The sequence below is a fragment of the Ictidomys tridecemlineatus genome, chromosome 12 (genome assembly GCF_052094955.1).
Source record: "Ictidomys tridecemlineatus isolate mIctTri1 chromosome 12, mIctTri1.hap1, whole genome shotgun sequence".
NCBI classification, from domain to species: Eukaryota; Metazoa; Chordata; class Mammalia; order Rodentia; family Sciuridae; genus Ictidomys; species Ictidomys tridecemlineatus.
This window is the reverse complement of record NC_135488.1, coordinates 85,216,813-85,243,801: the sequence shown is the minus strand read 5'-3', so window position 1 is coordinate 85,243,801 and position 26,989 is coordinate 85,216,813. Positions and strand designations below refer to the sequence as shown.

Sequence of the window (26,989 nt, the reverse complement as noted above, 5' to 3'; positions counted from 1 at the left end):
TTAAAAAAAAGTAAACCTGACTGGGACTGCCTTCCTCAACTGCTATTCATGGAAATATATCTATCAAGACACATCTCCAGACAATGTCTGCAAACCAACTTAAGAACTGAAAGAAGATGTACTGTTTTAACCAAAGGTATTTTAGAAAAAGAGAAGGAAAGTCCTTGTGATTTCTCACTGCTAGATTATATGTCAGACACTCCTGAACCAATTGTTTATATTCAATCTGAACAAAATTATTCCACAGCCACCCAAATCAAATAGATGCAAAAATGTCAAAAGTGCCACTGACATAACATGCATGATGAAAAAAAATAAGTTAATGACAACTATATAAAAGGAATTACATTTTTAAATAAGATAATTTTTTCTTCACTAAGGACAGAATTTCCTATATTTAAATTTTATGCCCTATTACCAAAAGCAAGAGATGTTGCACAACATAAATTTGAAACAGAATTTCAAAATGAACACTATTGTTAGGGGACTTCTCAACAAAAAAGGCTGAAACAAGAAACTGAATGTCATTGATAAAAAGAAATTGAACAAGAGAGCTATGTGTCATTAAGAGTACCTGCTCATTCAATACCCTGAACTCAATGGTCATGTCAAGCAAAAGAGAAATAGACAAATAGTATATAGTCTGCTAGAAATTCTAGTAAGGTTGATGAGATGGAGCCCTTGCTGAAACTTCAAAAAAGTGAGAATGAAATTTAAATCTATTCCACTCAGGAAAGACCATATGAGAGAATGGCTAGTTTTTAAGGACTGACTACCAGAACAAAGGCTGGAGAAAATGGAAGTAGAGGGGGTTTGCCTCCCTACATTTCTTTTCTTTCCATCTTCTCATCTAAAACAATCCGCACCCCATTTTTTTTGTAGTTTTCATCTTCATTGCTCTTAGAACTTCTATTAGTCCCTTTAAATGGCTATTTTAATAATGTCCTGATATTTGCTCATCATTGCTGATAATATTTCATCCAAACACTTCCCCTTTAGAGAATAAAATATATATAACAGCCTTCCTTCTTCACAGTAATAAATTCATCATGTCCTGCTTATGCTTTCTTTGACTCTCTTACCTCTAAAAAATGACTGCACGTAACTTCTTCATTAACTTCTCAGTTTGTTTCTTCCAAACCAAATCTCAAATCAATAAAACCATTTATGTGGCTTGGTTGTCAAAATGCAAGACTATTATTCCAGAATATACTTTTCAAGCTGGACCACTTATGTAGTCCAGCTTGAAAAGTATATCACAATTAACAACAAAGTTTTAAAACTTATGCATAAGGCATGTACAGATTGCAATCAAGGCTTAAACTTAAGACTTTGTGATTCTAAGTTCTTTGGCTTTGTGATTCAATCAACAAATACTTATTATATGCTTTAACAGTACAATGCAAAATAAATAGCACACAAAATTAAGCAAGACAAAATACAAACCTGAACTCTCTACACAGAAGAGGATAAATAAGGCGTTTAAAGGAATCATCCAGTGAATTATGTAAAATCTTCATTAATTCTGGCCTTGCAAAGCCACGTGGTCTCCACCTGCAAAAAGAAAACCCATACTAAACCTGATGTGACAATAATGAGACCATGAAAGGACACCTGGAAGAAAGAAGTGTGAAATAGGCAAGGGGGGAAAAGCCTTTATTAAAGCAAAAGTAACATAATCTGTAAGGAGAGGCTGTGGTGTCTGGAACTTGTTACTATGACATCTGGATGTTTTATTTTTAAAAACCTATTAACTACAGTTAGACATAAAACTTAAAGGGGAAAAAAATCTGCTGGAAAGAGTCATCAAAGCATTATTAGTAATAAGTAAAATATCAAGATACAAGAAAGTCACCAAAAAATTATTACTGTGGACTAACAGTACTGCTATGAACTGAACAGTGCCCTTCCCCAAATTCATATATTGAAGCCCTTATCTCTATTGTGATGGCATCTAGAGATGGGGCCTTTTGGAGAATATTAGCTTCAGATGAGGTCATGACACCAGAGACCTTGCTCTCTTTTTCTGGGTCTCTACTATGTGATGACACAGGGAGAAGGTGACTGTCAAACAAGAAGAACACCTCTCTTTCCTACCCCCACAGGAAGTGACTCAATTCCTTATTTTGGATTTACTAGCCTCAGGAACTGTGAGAAAATAAATTTTTGTTCTGTAAGACACACAGTCTGTACCACACTGTCATGGCAACAAAACAGGGCTGGGGATATAGCTCAGTTGGTAGAGGGCTTGCCTTGCATGCAAAAGGCCTGGGTTCTAATCCCCAGCACCACAAAAACAAAAAATGCTAAGACAATCACTGATTCTTCTATTACCTTTTCTTTATCTCTTCATGAGAATTAAAGGAGACTGAGCAAAGGAGAAACTGAACCTCACCTCTAGTCATTCATTTTTTTTTAAGTATTTTTTTAGTTGCCAATGGACCTTTGTTTTATTTATTTATATGTGGTGCTGAGAATCAAACCCAGTGCCTCACCCATGCTACACAAGCGCTCTATCACTGAACCACAACCCCAGCCCTGGACATTCTTGAGTAGAACTCAGGCCATGCTGCTCTACTGGGAACACATATACCCATACTTAAGAATGTAAAGGCCATAGAACTAACTGTTAGTAGACACTGAAGAAAGAATGGAGAGAAAAAACGCAACTAAAAAGGACAGATTTAGTCCTACCCTTTCTGTGTTTCCATCCACCTACAGCATTTCTGCCTTTGCCCTTCAATGGCTCTTGAACAGACTCCATTAACAAAATATAAATATTTTCTAGTCATCCATTAATACATGTCAAAGGTCCTCTCATCTCTGTTAATCATCTCAGGCAAGGAAATGAACTCAGTTTAAGTGAGCAAACGCACAAGCCTTTACAGTGTTACATACCAAAGGTTATGTGTTAGCAAATAACTAAACTCCTTCCATAGAGGGTAACATACTTAAATTACAAATAATTTTGTTTTTTAATTTCAATGAAAGTGCTTTTAGGCAGGATGTATATTTCCTTCTTTCTATCTAAATCTTCACTATTCCCCACTGTCACCTTTATCTGAGGACATGAGGAGTAGGGAGGAGGAGGACAAGAATTAGCCACAAGTCTTGCTTTCACTGGACCTTTTTTAAAAAAAGATAGTATGATAAATGCAAATACTAGAAATATGCAAAAATAAAGGTATAGAGCTCAAAAGTAGCGGTGATAGCAGTACAACATATTTAATGAAAACCAAGATTTGAAGCAGATTATCTCTGTTTAAATTCCATTTTACTACTTTGTTGGGAGACAGACTTAACCATGTCTGCTATCTCATTTATAAAATGAGAGTAATAATCATATTTAATTCAGTGTTGTGAGTTAATATGTAAAAGACTTATAAATTTTTTGGCACATTGTATTTAAGCACTTGCTGCTGCTGCTGCTGCTGCTGCTACTGCTGCTGCTGCTACCATCATTGTTAATTTGGAGAATTCAACATCAAGAAAAGCTTCCCAGAAAAACACCTCAGATGGGTTTTAAAAATGAATTGTGGCTTACCTAGTAAGGCAAAGGAATATGATCATTCTGAGAAGAAACCACAGCATACTGGAAAGCTCAGAGGCAAGAAAGAACATGATAGATTCAAGTAACTACAAATAGATTAGTACGGCTTGGGTATAAACTGGCAGGATAAAGTCAAAGGAAGAAGAGGCTAGAATGCAAGGCAGTGGAAAGATTATAAATGGTCTTATATACCATGCTATAGAGACTGGCTAGTTGAGACAGGAAACACAGTCCTAGGTCATGGGATAATATGCTATGAAGATAGTGCTTAGAGGCAGGAAGACTAATGAAGTGATTTTTTTTTAAAAAAAAATTAGTATAGCTGATGTCTACTAAGGTTATTCCCTTAAGCCTCCAATAAAGATTTCCCTACTACTTGCAAGAAATAGCCAGAAATCCTACTATTACCTTTGCATATCCTCTTGTAGCCCCCCAGTGATCTTTTTCAAACCTCAAAATCCTCCCTTGGTTTAGACTGCTAGGCTCTCCTCCCTGGAAGAATGCTGTGGGTCTATTTTATTCTTAAAGATGTATCAGTTATTTCCATTCAGTTGACCTTCAAACCACTGGACCTGAAACATAGCAGCTAAACTAATATCCAGCATTACAGAAACTTCTTTTGGTTCCTTACACAATAATAATTTATGCTCCTTCCCTAGCTTCCTAGAAGCTATTCACAGAAATTAGCATGAGGGACTTGAAACAGTATGGTGAATTCACAGACTTTATTACTTACTATATCCTTAAAGCAATACAATATGTTTACCTAACAGAATATTATCTCAAAATCTGAGTCTTCCATCACTCAACAACTAAATATCTCTGAATAAAACTGAAGGACCTCATCTAAGCCAAATTCTACAATATGAAACATATGTCTTATGAGATATGCACAATAAAGCAAAAATATAAGGCAGGAACCACAAACTCAACTGCCTGCAAGGGCCAGGAGAGTACTATAAGCAACTGAAAAGATCTATGCCCTAAACTGTATGTTTTTGACAGAGACATGCTTTGTCCACCCACTGCACAAAAAAAATATTCTCTACTTTGGCAAAGAAATACACTCTGCTTGTTTCTTATACCTAAGATAAAGACAGGCTCTCTACATTTAGCTTTCATTTTTCCACATTTAAAAAATAACTGGATCAGGAGACAGTTCTTAAAACTACTAAACAAAATATAGTATAATTTTAAACAATAGAAATTTACTCATCAGATAAAAGACATAAAAGCTCGATGCAAGGGGGCTCAAACTTACAAATCCTGGTCACTGTACAGTCCAAGTCATGAACAGGGAAGCATTGAGATCATTCCCTCACATATGTTTTGTTTAAAAAGCAAATGCAGAAACTAATGGAGTTTTCACAAACATAACTATTACAGCATGTGACAAGATTAGAAATCCTCTTCATATTTATCCTCTTGAACTAGCAACATATAATTATAAATTATGAATTGTTCAGTTTTGAATTTAGGCCTAGGATTTTTTTATACTAAGACAGTAGTATTAAATTCTTCCTTGTTATTCTAATTAACTTAGATAATAACAAGATTTCCATTCAGCTCACTCTCTGCCCTAATCATATAGAACTTTATATATTCATAGCATAAGTGATACCATCATCTATCTTCTTGCCCTGCCATACAAATGCTATGCTTCACTTCACCTCTCCCTAATCAATCCATCCACCATTTAATTGAATGATTTCTCCTACCTCTGTAGACTCTACCTCCTAAACATTGCTCGAATCTGTTTATTTCCTATTGTTATTACCCTAGTCCAAAGCTACCACACCTACTCTTAGTTCCTCTCAAATAATTTTCTATGTTGCAGCCAGACTGATTTTAAAATGCAATCTGATCATGACACTTCTCTGTTTGAAACCTTTATTAGTTTCCTACTATACTTAAGATAAAAAACCAAAAATCTTTAGTATACTTAGAAAGCTATGTATGACCTGGCCCACACTGATCTCAATTCTCACTTCATGCTGCCTCTACTCCCATTCCTATCTCTAACCTACATACATGCCAGGCCAAATAGACTTCTATGACACAAACTCTTATAGGTACTCTCTACTTCTATTCAGTGTCACCCTTATTAAACTACATGGTCTTCAAGGACAGACAGTGTATTTTTCAAGTTTCCAGGTGGATCTCCAACGTCTAATACATACTTGAGTGGATAAGTATATGAGGGAGAGTGGGAAAAGAAGTAGAGAGAAAAAACAAAAAAAGAAAAAGAAAAAAATTCATTAGGCAAGCATGTCTAGCCATTCAAATGTGTTCTAGAAAAGAAAAAATTCCTTGAGAATAGTCCCATAGTTCCCAGAGAAGTGTTTCAGCTCTTGGAATTATCTACATGGACAAAAAAAAAACTTTCGATTAAAAATTATATTACTGGACTAGGGTTGAAGCTCAGTTGGTAGAGCCTTGCATGTGTGAGGCACTGGATTTGATCTTCAGCACCACATAAAAACAAATAAATAAAATAAAAGTATTGTGTCTGTCTACAACTAAAAAAACATTTTTAAGGCCGGGCCCAGTGGTACATGCCTATAATCCTAGCAGCTCGGGAGGCTGAGGCAGGAGGATTGCGAGTTCAAAGCCAGCCTTAGCAACAGCAAGGCACGAAGCAACACAATGAGACTCTGTCTCTAAATAAAATACAAAAATAGGGCTGGGGATGTGGCTCAGTGGTTACAGTGGTCAATCTCTAGTACCATTATATTACTATACTATAGTTACATAATATGTCATATTGTCGGTTAAATAATATTACCAATTATTTAACTGGGAAAGGAGATTCTTTTTTTGGAAAGAGTATAATTAAAAGCACAATACCAGCCAGGCACAGTAGAACACACTTGTTATCCCAGCAACTTGAGAGGTTGAGGCAGGAAAATCACAGTTTGAGGTCACCCTCAGCAACTGAGGGAGGTCCTAAACAACTTAGCAAGATACTCCATCTCAAAATTTAAAAAATTTTTTAAAGGGCAGGGGATGTAGCACAGTGGTAAAGCAGACCTAGTTTCAATCCCCTCTACCAAAACAAAACAAAACATCACAGTACAAGGAAAAAACTAAAGTCAAATATAGGTAAGCCATGGAAAAAGTAATTATATCATTATAAGGAAAACTATCCCCTGATATTTACTTAATATAAAGATGGTAGGTTAAAAGTATAACTAATACTTCTTTATTAAGTACGACTTTGATACAAAGAATTAAGAATATTTTCAGGAAAATAAGCTAGAAGTTGTCCCCAATTTATTGTGACCTCTTTACTAAAACACTTCTAGGAAAGGAATTAGGACCGTAATCTCACCACTTTGTAATAACAGATACTATCAAAGGCCTGTTCAACACCATGTATAAGCTACAAAATTACATGTAATATCACTTCATTCTTTTCAATTCATGAGGAAGGTATAATTCACTACTTTAAGGACAATGAAACTGAAATAAAATTAAGTAAAACACCTATAGTAACATGGGTAGGAAGTAATATAACTGTAATTGAAACTCAAACATATCTGTTTTATATTTTCTAAAAAACCATCTTAGAGTTTCATTATAATTAAAATATATGTTAATGTAATTTCTCAAATATAGTATTTCTTTTAGATATTTATTCTCTTCATTTTTAATGAAATTTATTTATTTATTTACAAAGGAAATAAGCATTCAAAGAAAGTGACAATTACACAGTAAAGTATAAGATAGAAAATTAAAATCTCATACCAAAGCCAAGGAGTAAACCATTTATTATCTTCTCAGGCATTTTCTTATATATACATAGACATATTATTTGCCATTAATGAAATTATAGAATAATTATAAATTATCTTTTTAACCTAATAAGACATGTTTATATCTCAGCTTTTTCTAAAAGCTGCACAAAATTCCATTGTATGGATATGACATAATTGATCAACATTCAAACTACATTTTACTTGGTTAGTATTATTTCGTGGTTCAGCAAGTTGATCCTCTGTGGAATTGCATTGGGCAAACTGGCTTTCAGTGAATTGATACAAGAAGTATGTTGGATGTAGGATCCATTTACCAAAGTATAGCACATATATTTCTCAAAGAATGCTACATCTAACTTTTCAAGTAGTATTCACAGCAAGTTCCCTAAGCTATGTTCGCACAGAGATAGCTGCTGATAAGCATATCTAAAATTTAACATTCTAACCAAGCTCCTTTACATCTTTGTATTAGCTTTCTTATTAGTCACATGGTGGCCACAAAATTTGCTGTACCAATCAAATGGATTAATGTGAAGATCAAATATATTTAGAAAAATTAAAAGTCAATTGTTATATAAAATGTGTGGCTAGTTTAAATGGTTTCCTTAACAACTAAAAAGGTTAATTAAAAATATGATGTTTAAAAATGTTTAATGTTTATTTCAATCATCCTTAATGTGCAAAGGTTTTTTAGGAAAACCATACAGTTTGTTTAAAGATTTATATTGTAATATCCTATTGATCACATTTTTGTTTCAATCATCCTTAATGAGTAAAACATTTCAGATATACTATATACAATATGATGGGGTTTTTTATCTTTTTATATTTTTATCTATAGATGGACACAATATCTTTATTTTATTAATTTTTATGTAAAGCTGAGAATCGAACCCAGTGCCTCACACATGCTAGGCAAACACTCTACCAATGAGCCACAATTCCAGCCCCTATATTATGATGTTTTAACCTATTTTTTTCATGAGGGGAAATATGCTCTTTATAAAAGATTCAAATGGTACAGAAAAGTACAGTCATGCATCACTTAATAATGGGGATAAGTTGTAAGAAATGCACGATAAGTCATTTCATCACAGTGCAGGCCTCTAAGTATGCTTCTGTGAACTAAGATGGTATAGCCTACTATGCACCTAAGCTATATGGTATTGTCTATTGCCTCTATGTTTTAAACCTATACAGAAGGTTACTTTACTAAACACTTTAGGGAACAATAACAAGATGGTAAGTATCTGTTTATGTAAACATAGAGTAATACAGTAAAAATACAGTACAAAAAATTAAAATAAAATAGTATATATCATAGGGCGCTTACCATGAATGAACCTTGCAGGACTGGAAGTTATTCTCAGTGTCACTGACTGGGGAGTGAATATGAAGGTCTAGAACATTACTGTATACTACCATAGACTTCACTTAAGTTACACTAAATTTATTTTTAAGTGTTTTTTCTTCTTTCAGTAATAAATTAATCTTACTTACTTTAACTATTTCACTTTACAAGCTTTTTTAACTTCTTGACTCTTTTGATGACACTTAGCTTAAAACACAAACACAGCTGTACAAAAATAACTTTTATATATTCTAATTCTATAAGACTTTCTATTTTTTTCTCTTTTTAAAAATACTTTTTAAACTTTTTTGTTAAAAATCTAAGGAGAAAACATTCAGATTAGCCTAAGCACATCTTGTCATATAGGAATGTCCTCAGGAACAACAACATGCATGGAGTTTTCACCCTCCATGATACCCTCCATGATAATAATGCCTTCTTCTGGAATACCTCCTGAAGATCTTCTTGAGGAGGCTTCACACTATTCAGACAGGTATCTACGGTGGTTTCCTTGGTTTGCTTTTTTAATCACAGATTTACTTAGAAGCAGATAATGTACCATTGACTGAAATGTTGTTATGCACTGCTGACTGTACTGAAGTAAATGTTCCTCTTCCAGAAATCATTATTGTTTCTTATGCACCCTCTAGGTATTTTCTATTTAAACATACACAAAACTCATATACTTCGTTTTTTAAATATAGCTGGGCATGGTAACACACAATTGTGATCCCAGCAACTCAGAAATAAGGAGGATCACAAGTTTGAGGCCAGCCGCAGCAAAGTGGGCCTCAAACAACTTAGCAAAACCCTGTCTCAAAATAAAAAGGGCTAGGGATGTAGCTCAGTGGTAAACTGCCCTGGGTTCAATTCCTCCATACCAAAAAAGAAAAGAAAAACAAAAATAAAAATAAAAAACAAAAGATACAATATACATTGACATTTGCTTTTAAAAAAAAAACACATAATAGACATCTTTCCATATCAGAACATAAAGATATCAGTATGGTATTTTAGAAAGGAAATTCATTTTTTTTTGGCGGTGGCGGGGACTGGGGATTGAACACAGGGGCCCTTGACCACTAAGCCACATCCTCAGCCCTCTTTTGTATTTTATTTAGAGACAGGGTCTCAATGAATTGCTAGTGCCTCATTTTTTTTTGAGGCTAGCTTTGAACTTGCGATCCTCCTATCTTAGCCTCCTAAGCCGCTGGGATTACAGACATGTGCCAAAACACCCACCTAGTAAGGAAATTCTATAGAAATCTATAAACATACCTGTTTTGGATGCACCACCTACAGAATTCATTCTTCACTCCATCGGAAATGTTGACCTTGACTGTCAATATCTTCAAATTCTCTCCACGATTAATTGCCAAAATCTGAGCACAAATGTATATGGTAAAAATTGATAATCCACAAAATATATATAAATGATAAATTTAATCAGTCGAAATTCATGACTAATTGAAACCAATTAGGCAGTTATTTAGCCAAGAGCTATTATCAATTATTTATTTTTTAATTTACCAAGAATGTATTCAAATAATAACTTGCTTATACTTTTGAGGGTTTTGGGGGTTTATTTTTTAATTGATTTTTTAAAAAATAAATGACAGTGAAATGCATTGCAATTCTTATTACACATATACAGCACTATTTTTCATCTCTGGTTGTATATAAAGTATGTTCACACCAATTCTGTCTTCATACATGTACTTTGGATAATGATGTCCACCACATTCTACCATCCTTGCTAACACCCTGCCCCCTCCTTTACCCTCCCACCTCTCTGCTCCATCTAGAGTTTGTCTATTCCTCCCACGATCTCCCTCCCTACCCCACTATGCATCAGCCTCCTTATATCAGAGAAAACATTTGGCATTTGGTTTTTTGGGATTGGCTAACTTCACTTAGCATTATCTTCTTCAACTCCATCCATTTACCTGCAAATGCCATTATTTTATTCTTTTATTGCTGAGTAATATTCCATTGTGTATATATGACACATTTTTTTATCCATTCATCTACTGAAAGGCATCTAGGTTGGTTCCACAGTTTAGCTATTGTGAATTGTGCTGCTATAAACATTGATGTGGCTGTGTTCCTGTAGTATGCTATTTTTAAGTCCTTTGAGTATAGATTGAGGAGAGGGATAGCTGGGCCAAATAGTGTTCCATTCCCAGTTTTCCAAGGAATCTCCACACTGCTTTCCATATTGGCTGCCCCAATTTACAGTCCCAGCAGCAGTGTGTGAGTGTACCTTTTTCCCCACATCCTCGCCAACACTTATTGTTGTTTGTCTTCATTTAGCTGCCATTTTGACTGGAGTGAGATGATATCTTAGAGTAGTTTTGATTTGCATTTCTCTAATTCCTAGAGATGATGAACATTTTTTCATATATTTGTTGATTGATTGTACATCATCTTCTGTGACATATCTGTTCAGGTCCTTGGCCCACTTATTTATTGGGTTATTTGTTTTTTTGGTGCTTAGCTTTTTGAGTTCTTTATATACCCTAGAGATTAGTGCTCTATCTGGTGTGTGAGGGGTAAAAATTTGCTTGAGATGCTTATACCTTTCCCAAGCAACTTATTTCTCTTATCAAGTAAACTATAACACACTCTTTGAAAGAAAATACAGTACATTGTATTTTGGTACAATGCAATCTCCTTTTCAGATCCTACTGAAATTTTCTGACCATCTGGAGTTGATATATTTTTTATAACTGTGAAAGATAATTTGTGCTAAAATAAGTACAAAATGCATAATCCTAAGAGGAATCGTTAATAGTTACTAATTGCTATCATTTACTAGCACTAATTGTAAGGCCCGTCTAAGCACTCTGAATACATTATCTTAAGTATTCCTTAAGTCATCAATGATGTATTATCTTCAATTGATAATCATTTTTCTGAGACTAACTTTCCCAAATCACAAAGCTAGCAAATAGCAAAGTAGAAATTTAAATTCATACCCTGTTCTTAATATTATGTTGAAAGAGCTACCATTAAAAACACTCCTTAGAAAAGTGCAAACAAAAGCTAAAATAAGCAGAATAAAGGAAATAAAAGAGTAGAAATTAAGAATTTTAAAAAAAAGACAGAAAATTCAACAAAACCAAAAGATGGGTCTTTCAAAATATCAACAAATTTTTGTTTTGAAATTTTATTTTAGTTGTAAATGGACACAATTTACTATATATATATATTTACTATATATTTATTTAAATAAATAAATGACTTATTTATTTTTTTATGTGGTGCTGAGGATGGAACCCAGTGCCTCATACCTGCTAGGTGGAGCGGTCTACCTCTGAGCCACAACTCCAGCCCAATATCAACAAAACTGACAGATCTTTTGCTAACCAAAAGAATGAACACTCAAATTACCCAAAGCAAAAGAGAGAGGCCATTACTATGGATCATAGAAATAAAATATCCTAACAAAATATTATGAACAACTATATACCAAATTAGATAACTTAGATAAAATGAAAAAAAGTCCTAAAAAGACCCAAATTACCAAAAGCAAATCAAAAGAAAGAGAAAATGTGAATAGATCTAAAAGTAAAAATATTGAATTGGTAATTCTAAAATTTCCCATAATGAAATGTCCAGGCTTAGGTGGCTCCACCATAGAACTCTGCCATTTTAAGAAGACATAATACCAATTCTTCATAAAATTTTCCAAATATATAAGAGAAGGAAAAAAAAATTCTCTTCAAGGCCTGTATTATACTGATACAAAACCAAGCAAGATGTCACAAGAAAATTACAGACCAATATCTCTTATGAATATAGATGTAAAAATCCTCAGCAAAATAACAGCAATCCAAATTCAGAAATACATAAACAGGATTACACACCAAGACAGAGTATAATTAATTCCAGGAATGTCCAGTGGTTTATCGTCTGGAAATCAATTAATATAATACATTATATCAATTCAATAAAAAATAAAAAATCACCTGGTTAATCTCAATAGATTCAAAAACATTTGACAAAATCTAGCAGTTCTTCAAGTTAAAAACACTAAAAAATTAGTAACAGAGGAAAGTTCTTTAATGTAAGAAATAATAGAATGAAACTGAAAGTAAGTAGTGGGATAAAGCAGAATTATTGTAGATGTCAGCAATGAACAGGAAATAGGTAGTAAAAAAAAAAAAAAAAAGGCAAATGAAGTGGGATCAGTGAAAGCAGCAGCAAAAAAAAGAACAGAAATGGAAGATCCCAGGAGAGAATGTGAAGGCCAAGTGACAAATTCATATAATAAAAAAGACTTCACTAAGGACCAATGAAAAGTTGTAACCAGAGTAATTAATTTAGTAGACAGGCCTAACAGCTCCCTCCACAACACATGGAGAAATTATAGGGAATGCTGTTTCTTTACCACAGATTTCCATCATTTTCATAGGTTTCTGTATTCCAAGCTACTACATCTTCGGACATTTACGTAGAGGCTGAAAAATAGGGTTCAGAGCTGGGGACACAGGGCCTCAGCACTGAAGGGTTTAGAAAGCTATCTTTGTGACATCATCCCTCTTGCATTCAAAATAATCTAAAAAGTTCTTAAAACATAGGACTGTTTTTCAAAACTGACATTCCCCAAAGGGTTTACTTTCTCAGGCCTAAGTTCTTTACATCTAGAAGATTGTGTCAATCACAAACTTAAATTTAGTTACAAACTAACCCAGAATGACACATGGATTAAACATACTATTTAAAATGTGTTTTAAATGCTGAGACCAACAAAATATTTTCAAGCAAATATTAGAAAGGATGGTTTCAGAAAAATAAAACTGCATGTTTTCCAAAGTTGTATTAAAATTTTAAAAAGCAAAGAAGGGACAAAATATGATATCGTCATTTCCGTAAAAGGAAATTAAGTATGCTTAGTTACTAATACTATTAGAAATTATTTCTTCATTATGCTATATCTATTGACAAAACCTGGCAAGTAAAATATCAAAGTGTTAACATTTTTTCAAATTACTAAAAGTATATACACTTCACCCAATATGATACAATGTATAAAAACCAAAATTGACAACTTTGGAATATACATAGTGAAACTTTTCTTCAAGGGCACAGGCCATGTCACCTTGATTCTCCAATTAAGATCCAAAATATAATAACTATATAAAAAATATCTTTGGGATAATTAAAGATTTTCATATCATGTTACAACAAGATCAAAATATTCTGTGTCTGTGCTATCATAAGTTTTTCGAAAAATTCTATTTTTAGTATGGAAATTAAATGTTGTATAAATGGTAAAGCATTCTACTACTTTCCATCATCCCCTTTTTACCACAGTAAAATGCAGACAGTAAGAGAAATAAATTTTTTAATTATTTATTGAAGACTTCAGGTTTGTAGAAGAGTGACAGTCTCCTGATTCTAAATCTCCCTTCATCCTCCTAGAAGAACCACAAAATCAATAAAGAGAATTAATAAAGCAACAGAGGACATCTTCAGCTGAGATTTTTATCTAAGACAGATTTCTTCAAAACGATATTCAAGGAAAAGCAACAGCAGTATAATGTATTCAAGAAACTTTAAAAAAAAAAAAAAAGAAACTTAAGGAAAAAAAAGTGCAAAAAAATGTTTAAATGTGCCAGAACTAAGAATACTGAACCATATACTAGGGTAGTGGTCAGCAAACTATGGTTCATGAGAGTGGCATTGGTTTGGACAGAGCTTCTTCACTAGGCCCAACAGTCCAAATCAAAATGGAGTCACTTATGCAAGTTCCAAGTCATCCAACAAGTTTGTTTATAGGATCTTCCAAGAAATCAGGAGAGTGAGAAATACAGTAAGAGTCAATCCCCAACATGACAGTTTTAGCCTGCATAATAGCTCCAACCTTTATAAAGAAAGTAACTTCGAAAAAACCAATCTGCTTTTTTGTATTCTTTCTGCTTTCCCCAGATCAATTTTTTTCTATAAAGCCAAACTCTTCTGCTCAGCTCATCAGAATAGTCATTGTATGTTATATGAGGCCTTGTCCCATTCTAGAATCCCAAATAAAACACAATTAAGATTTTGTTGTAATTTTGTCTTCTGACAGGATTAAGCCTATCTGACATCTATTTTTGTAAATAAAATCGCTAAAACACATTTATGATCACTCACTTACGTATCACCAGTGACTATTTTCATACAACATGGTAGTTGTATATTTTCAAAAAAAAATTATCTAACAAGCCTAAAATATTTACCCTCTGTAAATTTTTACAGGAATGGTCTACCAGTTTCATACTAGATTAGAGAATAAGCTTCATTCATCCAAATGACCAGGAAGCTGTGGCAACAGGACTAAAAACAGGTATTTTGAATAATTGTGGGGCTATGATTAAAGCAAGAGTGGGATCATTTTTCATTAAGAGAGCACACACTACAATCCTAATAGATAAAGAAGACTTCAAGACAAAAAGCACTAAACAAGACAAGGAAAGAAACTTAATAATTTTAAAAGCCATATTCTATTTGTGGAACTGAGGGGCATACTTACTACACTTCAAAGATGTTGACAGGAATATCACTAAAAATGGTAAAATCAGGAACTCCAGAACTCTTTTCTAATACAAAATTAGCAGAATGAACTTTTTCAGAGCTCTGGGATCTAAAAAAAAATTTCAACAACCAGAACATCACCCACTGAAGAGGGAAGCTGCATAATTTCCATAAGAGAGCACTTTTAACTTACCTGCTTATACCCGCTACTCTGGGGTTCAGCAGGGCCTTGAAGATAACAGTCCACATCCCACATTTCTGGGGCAGGTTCCTGGCACCAGAGGGAGCAATACAGATCTTCTTCTCAAGTACTTGAGATTTTGTGTTTTAATCTGTCTGGATTGATTTAAAGGTTTGCCTTTGTTTCACTTGTCTTAGAGCTTACCCAGAGCAGAAGCAGCTTTCTAGGGGGACTAGGTCAAAAAGGTTTTTTTTTAATTTTGTTTTCATTTTTGTCTTTGCAGTACTGGGGATCAAACCAGGGCCTCATGGTTCATGAGCTCTACCACTGAGCTATACCCTCAGTCCTGTCAAAAGTATTTCAAAGCAAATGTCTTGGTCAGAGTCATTAAGGCTATGGCAACTAATAAAAAGACCAAAATAAAGAAAAGAAAATAAATAGGGAAGAAAGAGGCTAGAAAACGAGATATTTGAGGGAGGCTAGAAAACGAGATATTTGAGGGGAAAAGTTCTTTTAAAAATTCCTGTGTATATCAGGGACTCTAGGAGGTGCCTGCATACCTAGGGCTGGATATATGCTCTAAAAATCCCCAAGCTTTCACCTCTGACTTTGTGTTGCATGTAAACAGCAAGCAAAGGTGAAAACAACAAGGCAGAGTTGCTAATGGCTTCTCTATATTTTGAAGAAGCGCCCCAACACAGAACCAATCTACAAAGGCTGAGTTTGAAAATTTCGTTTTTAACTCCATGCTTTTGTTTTTTGTTTGTTTGTTTGGTTGGTTGGTTTTATTTTGTTTTGTTGTGGCATTGGGGATTGAACTCAGGGTCTTGTGCATGCAAGGCAAGCAATCTACCAACTGAGCTATATCCCCAGCCTTGACTCCATGGTTTTAAGGAAATCTCTGGCAAATAGCTAGCTACTTACTAAGCTAACAGAAAAGAGACTGTTCAGAGTCCAAACATGAAAAGAACATAGAGATTTACAAAAGTAATTCAGAAAAGTCACTAAAACAAATAACCCACAACCAATAACTAAATTGGGGAAGTGAGAGAATGATTTCCAGAGTTGCCAAGTTACCAAGAAACAAGTTATATAAAGAAAGAAATTATGATCCACTAACAGGAGGAAAAAAAATGAAAAGAAACTAAAAAAGAAAGTCCCTGAGGAAGCACAGACACTGGCCTTACTAAACTAAGCTTTTAAATCCACTGTGTTAAATGTGCTCAGACTTGAAGGAAATCGTGGACAGAGACCTAAAGGAAGCCAAGAGAATGATATTTAACTATACGAACAAACAATAAAGCTAAGAAATTTTGAAAAGGAACCAAATAGAAATTATGGAGCTGAAAAGCACAATGAAATATTCACTAGTGGGGTTCAATAGCAAATTTTTTTGTCCTTTTTCTTTCTTTCTTTTTTTTTTAAATTTGTTCCAATTAGTTATACATGACAGCAGAATGCATTTCAACTCACTGTACACAAATGGAGCTTTTCATTTCTCTGGTTGTACACAATGCAGAGTCACACCATTCATGCAATCATACATGTACACAGGTTAATAATTACCATCCCATTCTTCCATCCTTCCTACCCCTATGCCCCCTCCTGTTCGCGGCATCCCCTTTCTCCACAGAAAAGTCTTAACAGGGCTTCTCCAGAAATCTTCACCATGGCTGATTTTAGGACTGTCAGCAAGAGACTCTACAAAAGAGTCCAATGTAGATAAACTTCCTATTTTCGTGTTGCCCTATCTTACTTGACCACTGGCCAGGAAGAAACCAGCACTCCAGATGCTGGACACCCCCTTACTAATTTTTCACAAACATATCCAGTATACTAGTTTGTAGAAATGTGTAAACAAGGCCTCTGGCCTTGAGCTGGGGCTTCACAGAGATGTCTACATTTCTAAGAGAAGAGAAGATACCAATTTGGCTCCATGGTAACAGCTGGCAGGCAGAGGAAAGAAAGGGAAGAAGAAGCTCTCACCTTCTCAGGTGTTGTCCTTGAAGGGTTAACTTGCCCAAAACAGTGAAGAAAAAAGCTGCTTTTATGTGAACTTCTGCAGACTGTGAACTTCTGAGCCCCTCCCCTTACATGCTAGGTATAAAACTCTGAAACTACCTGAACTCGGAGTTCAGGGGATTGATTGATTTCAGCAAAAGCTGTGCCCTCTGAACCAGGCTTCAGCCAAATAAAACTGTTTCCTGCTATCTTCGGTGCCTTGTCTCATCTGTCCCTATAACACTCCCCTCCCCTCACTCCCCTTTGCTCAATTCAAAATTCCTCCATTTTTCCCTTGTCCTTACCTCCCACCCCATTAAGGATCACCATCCACATATTAGAGAAAACATTTGATCTTTGGTTTTTTGGAATTGGCTTATTTCACTTAGCATGATATTCTCCAACTCCATCCATTTACCTTCAAATGCCATAATTTTATTCTTCTTTAAGGCTGAGTAATATTCTATTGTATCTATGCACCACAGTTTCTTTATCCATTCATCTATTGAAAGACATCTAAGTTGGTTCCACAGTTTAGCTATTGCGAATTCAGCTGCTATTGTGAATTGAGCTGCTATAAACATTGATGTAGCTGCATCACTGAAGTAGGCTGTTTTTAAATCATTTGGCTATAGAACAAGGAGTGGGATAGCTGGATCATATGGTGGTTCCATTCCAAGTTTTTTAAGGAATCTCCATACTACTTTCCAGAGTGGTTGCAACCATTTGCAGACTCAACAACAATGTATGAGTGTACCTTTTCCCCCACATCCTCACCAACACTTACTGATGCTAGTATTCTTGATTATTGCCATTCTGACTGGAATGAAATAAAATCTTAAAGAGTAGTTCTGATTTACATTTCTATAATTGCTAGAGATGTTGAATAATTTTTCATATATTTGTTGATCAATTATATATCTTTTTCACTTCCTTAGCCCATTTATTGATTGTATTATTTGGGGTTTTTTTGATGTTAAGTTTTTGAAGCTCTTTATATATCCTGGAGATTAGTGATCTATCTGATGCCTATTTGGTAAAGATTTTCTCCCATTCTGTTGGCTCTCTCTTCATGTTACTGATTGTTTCCTTTGCTGAGAAGAGCCTTTTTAGTTTGAATCCATCCCATTTATTGACTTTGATATTATTTCTTGTGCTTTAGGAGTCCGTTAAGGAAGTCAGATCCCCAAGCCTACCTGATGAAGATTTGGGTCTGCTTTTTCTTCTATTAGGTGCAGGGTCTCTGGTCTAATCCCTAGGTTCTTAATCCACAATAAGTTGAGTTTTGTGCATGGTGAAAGATAGGGGTTTAATTTCATTTTGCTGCATATGAATTTCCAGTTTCCCCAGCACCAATTATGGAAGAGGCTATCTTTTCTCCAATGTATGGTTTGGGGGTGGGGGGGTTGGTGCCTTTGTCTAATATGAGATAACTATATTTATGTGGGTTTGTCTCTGTGTCTTCTATTCTGTACTATTGGTCTACATGTCTGTTTTGTTGTCAATACCGTGCCAATTTTATTACTATAGTTCTGTAGAATATGTTAAAGTCTGGTATTGTGGTGCCTCCTGCTTCTTTCTTCCTGCTAAGGATTGCTTTGGCTATTCTGGGTCTCTTATTTTTCCAAATGAATTTCATGATTGCTTTTTCTATTTCTGAGGAATCTTGTTGGGATTTTAATTACAATTGCATTAAATCTGTATAACACTTTTGGTAATGTGATATTTTGACAATATTTTTTTTAATATTTTATTTTTTAGTTATCAGCGGATACAACATCTTTGTTTGAATGTGGTGCTGAGGATCGAACCCGGGCCGCACGCATGCCAGGCGAGCGCGCTACCGCTTGAGCCACATCCCCAGCCCACATTTTGACAATATTAATTCTGCCTATCTATGCTTCCATCTTCTAAGGTGATCTTTAATTTCTTTCTTTGGTGTTCTGTATTTCATTGAAGAGGTCTTTCACCTCTTTTGTTAGGTTGATTCCCAAGTTTTTTGTTTGTTGTGGCTATTGTGAAAGGGGTAGTTTTCCTAATTTCTCTCCCAGAGGATTCATCACTGATGTATAGAAATGCATTTGATTTATGAGTGTTGATTTTATATCTTACTACTTTACTGAATTCATTTATTAGTTCCAGAAGTTTTCTGGTGAAATTTTTTGGATTCTCTAAATATAGAATCCTATAGTTGGCAAAGAGTAATAGTTTAAATTCTTCTTTTCCTATTGGTATCCCTTTAATTTCTTTCTTCTAATTGCTCTGACTAGAGTTTCAAGGACTATGTTGAATAGAAGTGGTGAAAGAGTGCAACCCTGTCTTGTTTCAGTTTTTAAAGGAAAAGCTTTCAATTTTTCTCCATTTAGAGTGCTGTTGGCCTTGGACATAATAGCATAGATAGCTTTTAAAATGTTCAGTTATGTTACTACTATTCCTAGTTTTTCTAGTGTTTTCAACATGTAGGGGTGCTATATTTTGTCAAATGCTTTTTCTGCAGCTATTGAGATGATCATATGATTCTGACCTTTAAGTCTATCAATGTGATGAATTACATTTATTGATTTCCATATATTGAATCAATCTTGCATTCTTGGAATGAACCCCATTTGATCATTGTGCATTCTTTTTAATATGTTTTTGTATGCAATTTGCCATAATTTCATTGAAGAATTTGGCATCTATGTTCATCAGGGATATTGGTCTGAATTTTTCCTTCTTTGATGGGTCTGCTTTTGGTATCAGGTTGATACTAGCCTCATAGAAAGAATTGGGAAGAATTCCTTCCTTTAATATTTCATGGAATAATTTGAGGAGTATTGGTATTAATTCTTCTTTGAAAGTCTTGTAGAACTCACGTGAGAATCCCTCTGGTCTTGGGCTTTTCTTCGTTGGCAGGGTTTTGATGGCATCTTCTATTTCATTGCTTGAAATTGACCTATTTAAATTGTGCATATCTTCCTGATTCAGTTTGGGCAGATCATGTCTCTAGAAATCTGTTGATGTCTTCAAGATTTTCTATTTTACTGGAGTACAATTTTTCATAAAAGTTTGTAATTATCTTCTGTATTTCAATAGTATCTGTTGTGATATTTCCTTTTTCATCATGAATTTTAGTAATTTGAGTTTTCTCTCTCCTTTTCTTTAGGGTGGTTAAGTGTTTGTCAATTTTATTTATTTTTTCAAAGAATCAGCTTCTCGTTTTATCTATTTTTTCAGTTGTTTCTTTTGTTTCAATTTCATTTGATGTTAGTCCTGATTCTAATTACTCTCTGTCTTCTACTTTTAGTGTTGGTTTATTCTTCTTTTTCTAGGGCTTTGAGATGTAATGTTAGGTCATTTATTTTCTTTTAAGATTTTTTAAATATGTACACAATATCTTTATTTTTAGGTGATGATGAGGATGGAACCCAGTGCCTCACATGTGTGAGGCAAGCTCTCTGCTGCTGAGCTATAAGCCCAGCCCCAGGTCATTTATTTTCAACAGCAAATTTGAGCAAACAAAAACAAGTCATCAAAGTTGAAAACAGGACAATTGAAATTACACAATTTGAGATGAGAACAAAAAAGGAATAAAAAAAACTAATAGAGTCCCTGTGGGATACTACCAAGCACTACATATAATGGAAGTTCCACAAGAGGGGAGAAAGAGGCCAAAAGATTATTTGAAGAAATAATGACCAGGAGTTTATCAATTTTGACTTTTTTAAAAAAATTACTCTATGCATCTAAGAATCACAATGAACTACAAATAGAATAAACTCAGAGACTCCCAAGGCACGTTATCATCAAAATTTCAAAGACAAAGGCAAAGAATCTTGAAAGAAGAGTGAGAAAGTAACTTGGCACACTAAGATTAGCAGCTGACTGCTCATCAAAATTTATGAAGTGTCCAGGCATGGTGGCACAAGCCTATAACCCCAATGGTTTGGGAGGCTGAGGCAGAAGGATTTAAGTTCAAAGCCAGCCTCAGCAACTTAGGGAGTCCCTAAGCAATTTAGCAAGACCCTATCTCAAAATAAAAAATTAAAAGGAGAGTAGGGCTAAGGAATGTGGCTCGGTGGCCACTGAGCACCCGTGAGTTCAATGCCTGCCACAATAAAAAGAAAAATCATGGAAGGCATACCACAAGATGGTAAATGACATATCCAAAGTTACAAAAGACTGCCAATTAGGAATTCTATACTCAGAAAAATCATTCTTCAGAAATAATGAAAAAGTTTAATGGGTAGAGTTTCAGTTTTGCAAGATGAAAAGGTTCTGAGACAGGTTGTAGAAACATTACTCATTCTTAAAATGATGAAGATCATACATTTTATGTTATGTGTATTTTACTGCAGTTATGTAAAAGTTAATTAAAATGAGAACTTAAGACTTCCCAGATAAACAAAAACTATGAAAGTCTGTCATTAGTAGATCTGCCCTACATAAAATATAGTGGGGGGACAGTGTTTGCAGTTTAGGATTGGAATGAAAAGACAGTAGTCAGTAACTCAAAGCCAAATGAAGAAATAAAGAACATGGTTAAGGTAACTATACAGGTAAATATAAAAGCCAGTACTACTGTATTTTTTATTTATAACTCCTCTTGTTTCTCCTATATTATTTAAAAACCAATGTTTTTTAAATTCTACAATGTACACATGCATTCCCTAAATGACTATATTTAAAAAAAAATTAGTAAACTGGAAAATGAAATCAGAAGACTGAGTAACAATGACTATGGTTCATGCAACCAAATGAGATCTATCACACTTTATTCTAAACCAGACATCTCTGATTTGTATTTCATGTAGAAAAGAAACCCAAGCAAACGGGGAATCAGAGTCTAACATGAAAGATCACCAGGCAGAAAGCAAGAAATCTAAGTTGTTATATTGTTGGCTCTGCTAAAAATTCCCAGTGTCACTAACTTCTCTAGGTCTTTAGTTTCCCATTTGTGAAATTAGGAAAATATAATATTTTATAAGAAATGTGTATGAAGAAAAAAGAAACCAGATGACATAAAATTCTTTAAATTCTTAGGTAAGTAAAGCAGCAGGCAAGTATAGAGCACTATCATTACTACTGGCATCAGAACATACAAGTAGTTCCTTACTCACCTGATGATGCTGGATGTTTCTTATGTTACATGAAAAGTTCTGGTAGAGCTGAAACTTATCAACATCTTTCTCATTTACCTTTTTTGAGGACACTTTTGCCAGAGATGACTGGATACAAATGTATCTATTTTGGCACCTGATCAGATACACAAATGTTCAAAAAAATTAATATTTTATTTACTTATTTAAGTACTGGGATTGAACCCAGGGTGCTATACCACTAAATTACATTGCTGGCCATTTCTATTATTTATTTTGAGGCAGTCTTGCTAAGTTGCTGGGGCTGGCCTCAAACTTGTGATCCTCCTGCCTCAGCCTCCCAAGTTGCCAGAATTATAAGCATGTATCCAACTAATAAGTACCTCAGTAGAACAAAAATAAGTTATATGGAAATAAGGATAGCAAAAAAATTAAGCCATTACCAAGTGCAATGTGTTTAATGATGCCCAATTATGAAAACAATAGAATTATTAACCCATCATAAGGACATTTTGCCTACCAGCTAACATATATCCTACAGAACTATTTATGTGTCAACCCAATATGCCTAAATGAGTTCAAATACCATTTATAGTTACGCAAGAGACCAAAACTATCATAGGAATCAGACTAATAACTGTAGTCTAAATATCATCCTTCCCTAACCACTGAATTATTCAGTCACAATCAATTAAAAGCTAAAAAAAGAAAGAAACAAAAGGATGTACCAGTATAGCTTCCTATAATAATTTATCAAACTGAGACAAATTTCAGTTGCATAATTACTCACACACACACACCCAAAAAAAAATTAATCTAATCACTTTTCCTACTTCAACCCATTCCTGCTAGGACCACTGAGAATACAGAAAAGTTCTCTTCCTTGAATTAACAAAACCCCTGATGCAATAGCAATCAACTGGTTCATCTCCTTTCCTCTTTCCGCAAAGTCATATAGCTGGAGGTATGGAAGGACACACAGCAAAAGCAAATCTCTGGCAGAAACCTACCATTTCTTTTGATAGATAGCAGAAAAAGAACAACAGGGTACATAAAAATAAGGTTTTATGGGCTGGGTTTGTAGCTCAGTGGTGGAGCACTTGCCTAGCACATGTGAGGCACTGGGTTCAATACTCAGCACCACATATAAATAAATAAGATAATTTTGACAACTAAAAAACATTATGTAAAAAAAAATTTTAAATAAACAAATACAGATGCATCAACAACTAAACAAAAAAATTAACTACAATTTTAAAGTAATGCCTTTTTAAGGCATACTCATACATTGCTGGTGGGACTGCAAATTGGGACAGCCAATATGGACAGCAGTATGGAGATTCCTTGGAAAACTATAAATGAAACCACCATTTGACCCAGCTATTCCTCTCCTTGGTCTATATCCAAATGACTTAAAAATAGCATACTACAGGGACACGGGCACATAGCAGCACAATTCACAATAGCTAAACTATGGAACCAACCTACATGCCCTTCAGTAAATGAATGGATAAAAAAAAAATGTAGTATAAACACACGATAGAATATTACTAAGTAATAAAAGAGAATAAAATCATGGCATTTGCAGGTAAATGGATGGAGTTGGAGAAGATAATGCTAAGTGAAATTAGTCAATCCCAAGAAACCAAATGCCAAATGTTTTCTCTGCTATAAGTAGGCTGATGCATACTGGGGTAGGGAGGCAGAATATGGGAGGAATAGACAAACTCTAAATAGGGCAAGGGAGTAGGAGGGAAAGGGAGGGGGCATGGAGTTAGAAATTGATGGAGGGATGAGATGGACATCATTATCCAAAATACATGAATGAAGACACGAATGGTGTGAATATACTTTGTATACAACCAGAGATATGAAAAATTGTGCTCTATAAGTGTAATATGAACTGTAATGCCTTCTGCTGTCATACATAACAAATTAGAATAAAAAAATTTTAAAAAATCGGAGTTGCAAGATATGTCTTCTTTTCATACAACTATTGATATATTTTTAAATGAAATAAATTAGCATCTTACATCTAAAAAATTTCCATGAAGCAAAGACTTGAAAACAATTATCTAGCCAATTCAGTTAGGAGAAATACATATATTTTCCCTTGATGTCTAAAGTCAGAGTTGTTTGGATTAAATCTAAACTATATAGGGTTGCATTATCTACCCATTATTCTATTTTTATGTTATAATCCAAACACACTTGAGCTGATGCATTAAAACTACAGAAATATTTTCATAAACATAAAAAGATGTTCATACAATCTATCCTAGTATATTAGTGAATATGCATAGAAAAGTATATTGTGAGTAAGCACTCTTAGAAATCTGCAACAGTAGTAAGAATGGTAACTGAGTGTGTGGCTAAAAATTATTTTTGCTTATCTGTACTGTTGACTTTTTAAATTGTTAAAATTAGAAAAGCAAAAGTGGTCATTTATAAAATCTAAAAGTAACATAGAACTATTAAAAAAAAAAAGTATATGTTCCTTTTTACTGACAGCTACCCCACATGATATCCTACCTCTTGGAAACCTCTCCTCAGGAGTGAACATTTTTATGTGCTTTATAAATATTTTCTATGTCTCTTGTATAAAAATATAGGAATTTGTTTATATTATAGGATTATGCTTGAATTTCTATTTTAATTTATCATATACATTATTCCATATTTGTAAAATTCTATTTACTAGGTAAACTTTTATACTTTATGCAATTGGTATGTATTACTATCGTAGGAAGAAAATAAACTTTATTTTAAAAATATTTAAAAATTAATGCCTTTTTTAAAATGAGGCATAAAATCCATGAGCCCAAATAGGTCTAGCAAAGAGTTTTAATCTCATAAATGCAGATTGTGATGCAATGGATGGATAAGCTGCTCCCCGCAGAAGCCAAAATTCATTTTAAGGTCAGTGCTTTTATCCATATCTCATATGACACATTCTGAAGATAACGCAATTGCCAATAAACTCCATAAATTAACTATTATAAAATTAAACATGTACATCACAATTAACATGTTTAAGAAAGCAATGCTACCAACTCTAAATAAGCATAAATCTCTAGTAGATGTTATGTAAATGCAGTGGTTTCTAAACTGTTTTCATCAGAGCCCTCCATTGAGGTGCCGGGGTTTAATAAGATGAGTAGATAGAGTTCCAGGCTCCCTGACCATAATTCAATTAAAACATCTTTTCTTTTATCTGTTCTATATATTAAGGTTCTATTGTTTGAAAAAAGTGATCTGATACTAGGGGAAAAAAAAGTCTGAAGACAGTTTTTAATGAACACTGGTGTTAGCAGTAACCATGTGACCCTTAACAACAAAAGCCCACAAAGCAGAAAATTCTGTGAAAGAGTTACTCACAATTTCCGAATGAAATCAAGCGTGTCTTTGTCTTTAGCAATCATGTCTGCCAAAATATGCTGCACTCCTGTTTCAATATCCTGGAGTGCTGACAGCCCTTTAGGTGAAGGGTAAGAGGGAGAACAAAAACACAAAGTATAAAGATTGCTTTTAATGCCGGTAATTACCACATTATTTTAAATCCTAGTTGAAATAAAATTTTAACTTAACAAACTTAAGACAGAAAGATACCATAACAATGACTAGCTTCCATATGCAACAAAAGAGAGCCTCCAGAAGCAATACTGTAGGGCCTTCCCATAATATATTGCCTAGTAGTAAAAAGGCAGGTTTGGAGACAGCTGCCTGATCTGCTCCTGGTTCTAATACTAATTGTGGAACCCTGGGAAAGTTTCTTAACTTCTCTACCTCAAATTTTCTATAAAAATAATAGTAATGCTTTCATGAAGTAGTTGCAAAAATTAAATGAGATGGTAAATATGTAGTAAGAGTCATCTCCCAAGGTTCATAAATTTTTCAATTGTTACAAAAACTCTCCTTATAAGCAATTTTATTACTACTCCTATTTTGGATTATAAAACATTTATTTACATTTTCAATGACCCAGCTGAATTTCATAAACCTCACAAACATAAAACAAAAGCTATAGTTCGAATATTCATCTTCAAAATAAAATTGTCTCTCAGTGATGTACTATGTTCTCTCCAAGTGCTTTAGATTTGCTAATTTACAGAACTCACTCTTATTTATCATGGCCCCTGTGAAATCAAACTATATAGAAAAATGTCATTTGCATTGCCTTCCTTCATTTCCTTTGTCTTTATTGTTTTATTTGCATTAAAAGTGTTTTGGTGGTGTTGTTTTATATGAAAGCTTAAATTACACTGCACTGAGTATGTTGTTCATGTATGTTTTTCTGTGGACACAGTTTTAATGAAGAAGAGGCATAAAAGCCAAAGAGAACAGAAAAACAGACTTACTATGACCTAATTAATAAAAAAGCAAAATGCCTTATTGTTATTGTTATGATAGTTAATGTAATTGTGATAGTAGTTAATTGTAACTACTGAAGTAATTGTGTTTAAAGAAATTCAAAGAGAAATTTTACTGTGGAAATTAATAGAAATTCTATTTCCATTTGAAGAGAATTTCTCTATGAAGAAAATTTCAGAA

The 26,989-nt window shown here is 34.1% G+C and overlaps 1 protein-coding gene across 7 annotated transcripts in view; it reads right to left on the bottom strand.

The window, feature by feature from the left end:
* The window catches only part of Srbd1 (S1 RNA binding domain 1), a 210,421-nt gene that overhangs the window by 149,876 nt on the left and 33,556 nt on the right, over positions 1 to 26,989 (bottom strand). For 5 of the 7 annotated variants that reach the window (XM_040271009.2, XM_021725841.3, XM_040271010.2 and 2 more), the window contains 5 exons: positions 25,817 to 25,913; positions 22,460 to 22,595; positions 15,372 to 15,449; positions 9,938 to 10,041; positions 1,447 to 1,554 (listed from right to left, as the gene is read on the bottom strand). In XM_040271009.2, the coding sequence (XP_040126943.1) occupies positions 1,447 to 1,554; positions 9,938 to 10,041; positions 15,372 to 15,449; positions 22,460 to 22,595; positions 25,817 to 25,913 (523 nt within the window). The remainder of the gene's footprint in view (positions 1 to 1,446; positions 1,555 to 9,937; positions 10,042 to 15,371; positions 15,450 to 22,459; positions 22,596 to 25,816; positions 25,914 to 26,989) is intronic. The other 2 variants (XM_040271012.2, XM_005324506.4) reach the window with 1 other exon arrangement.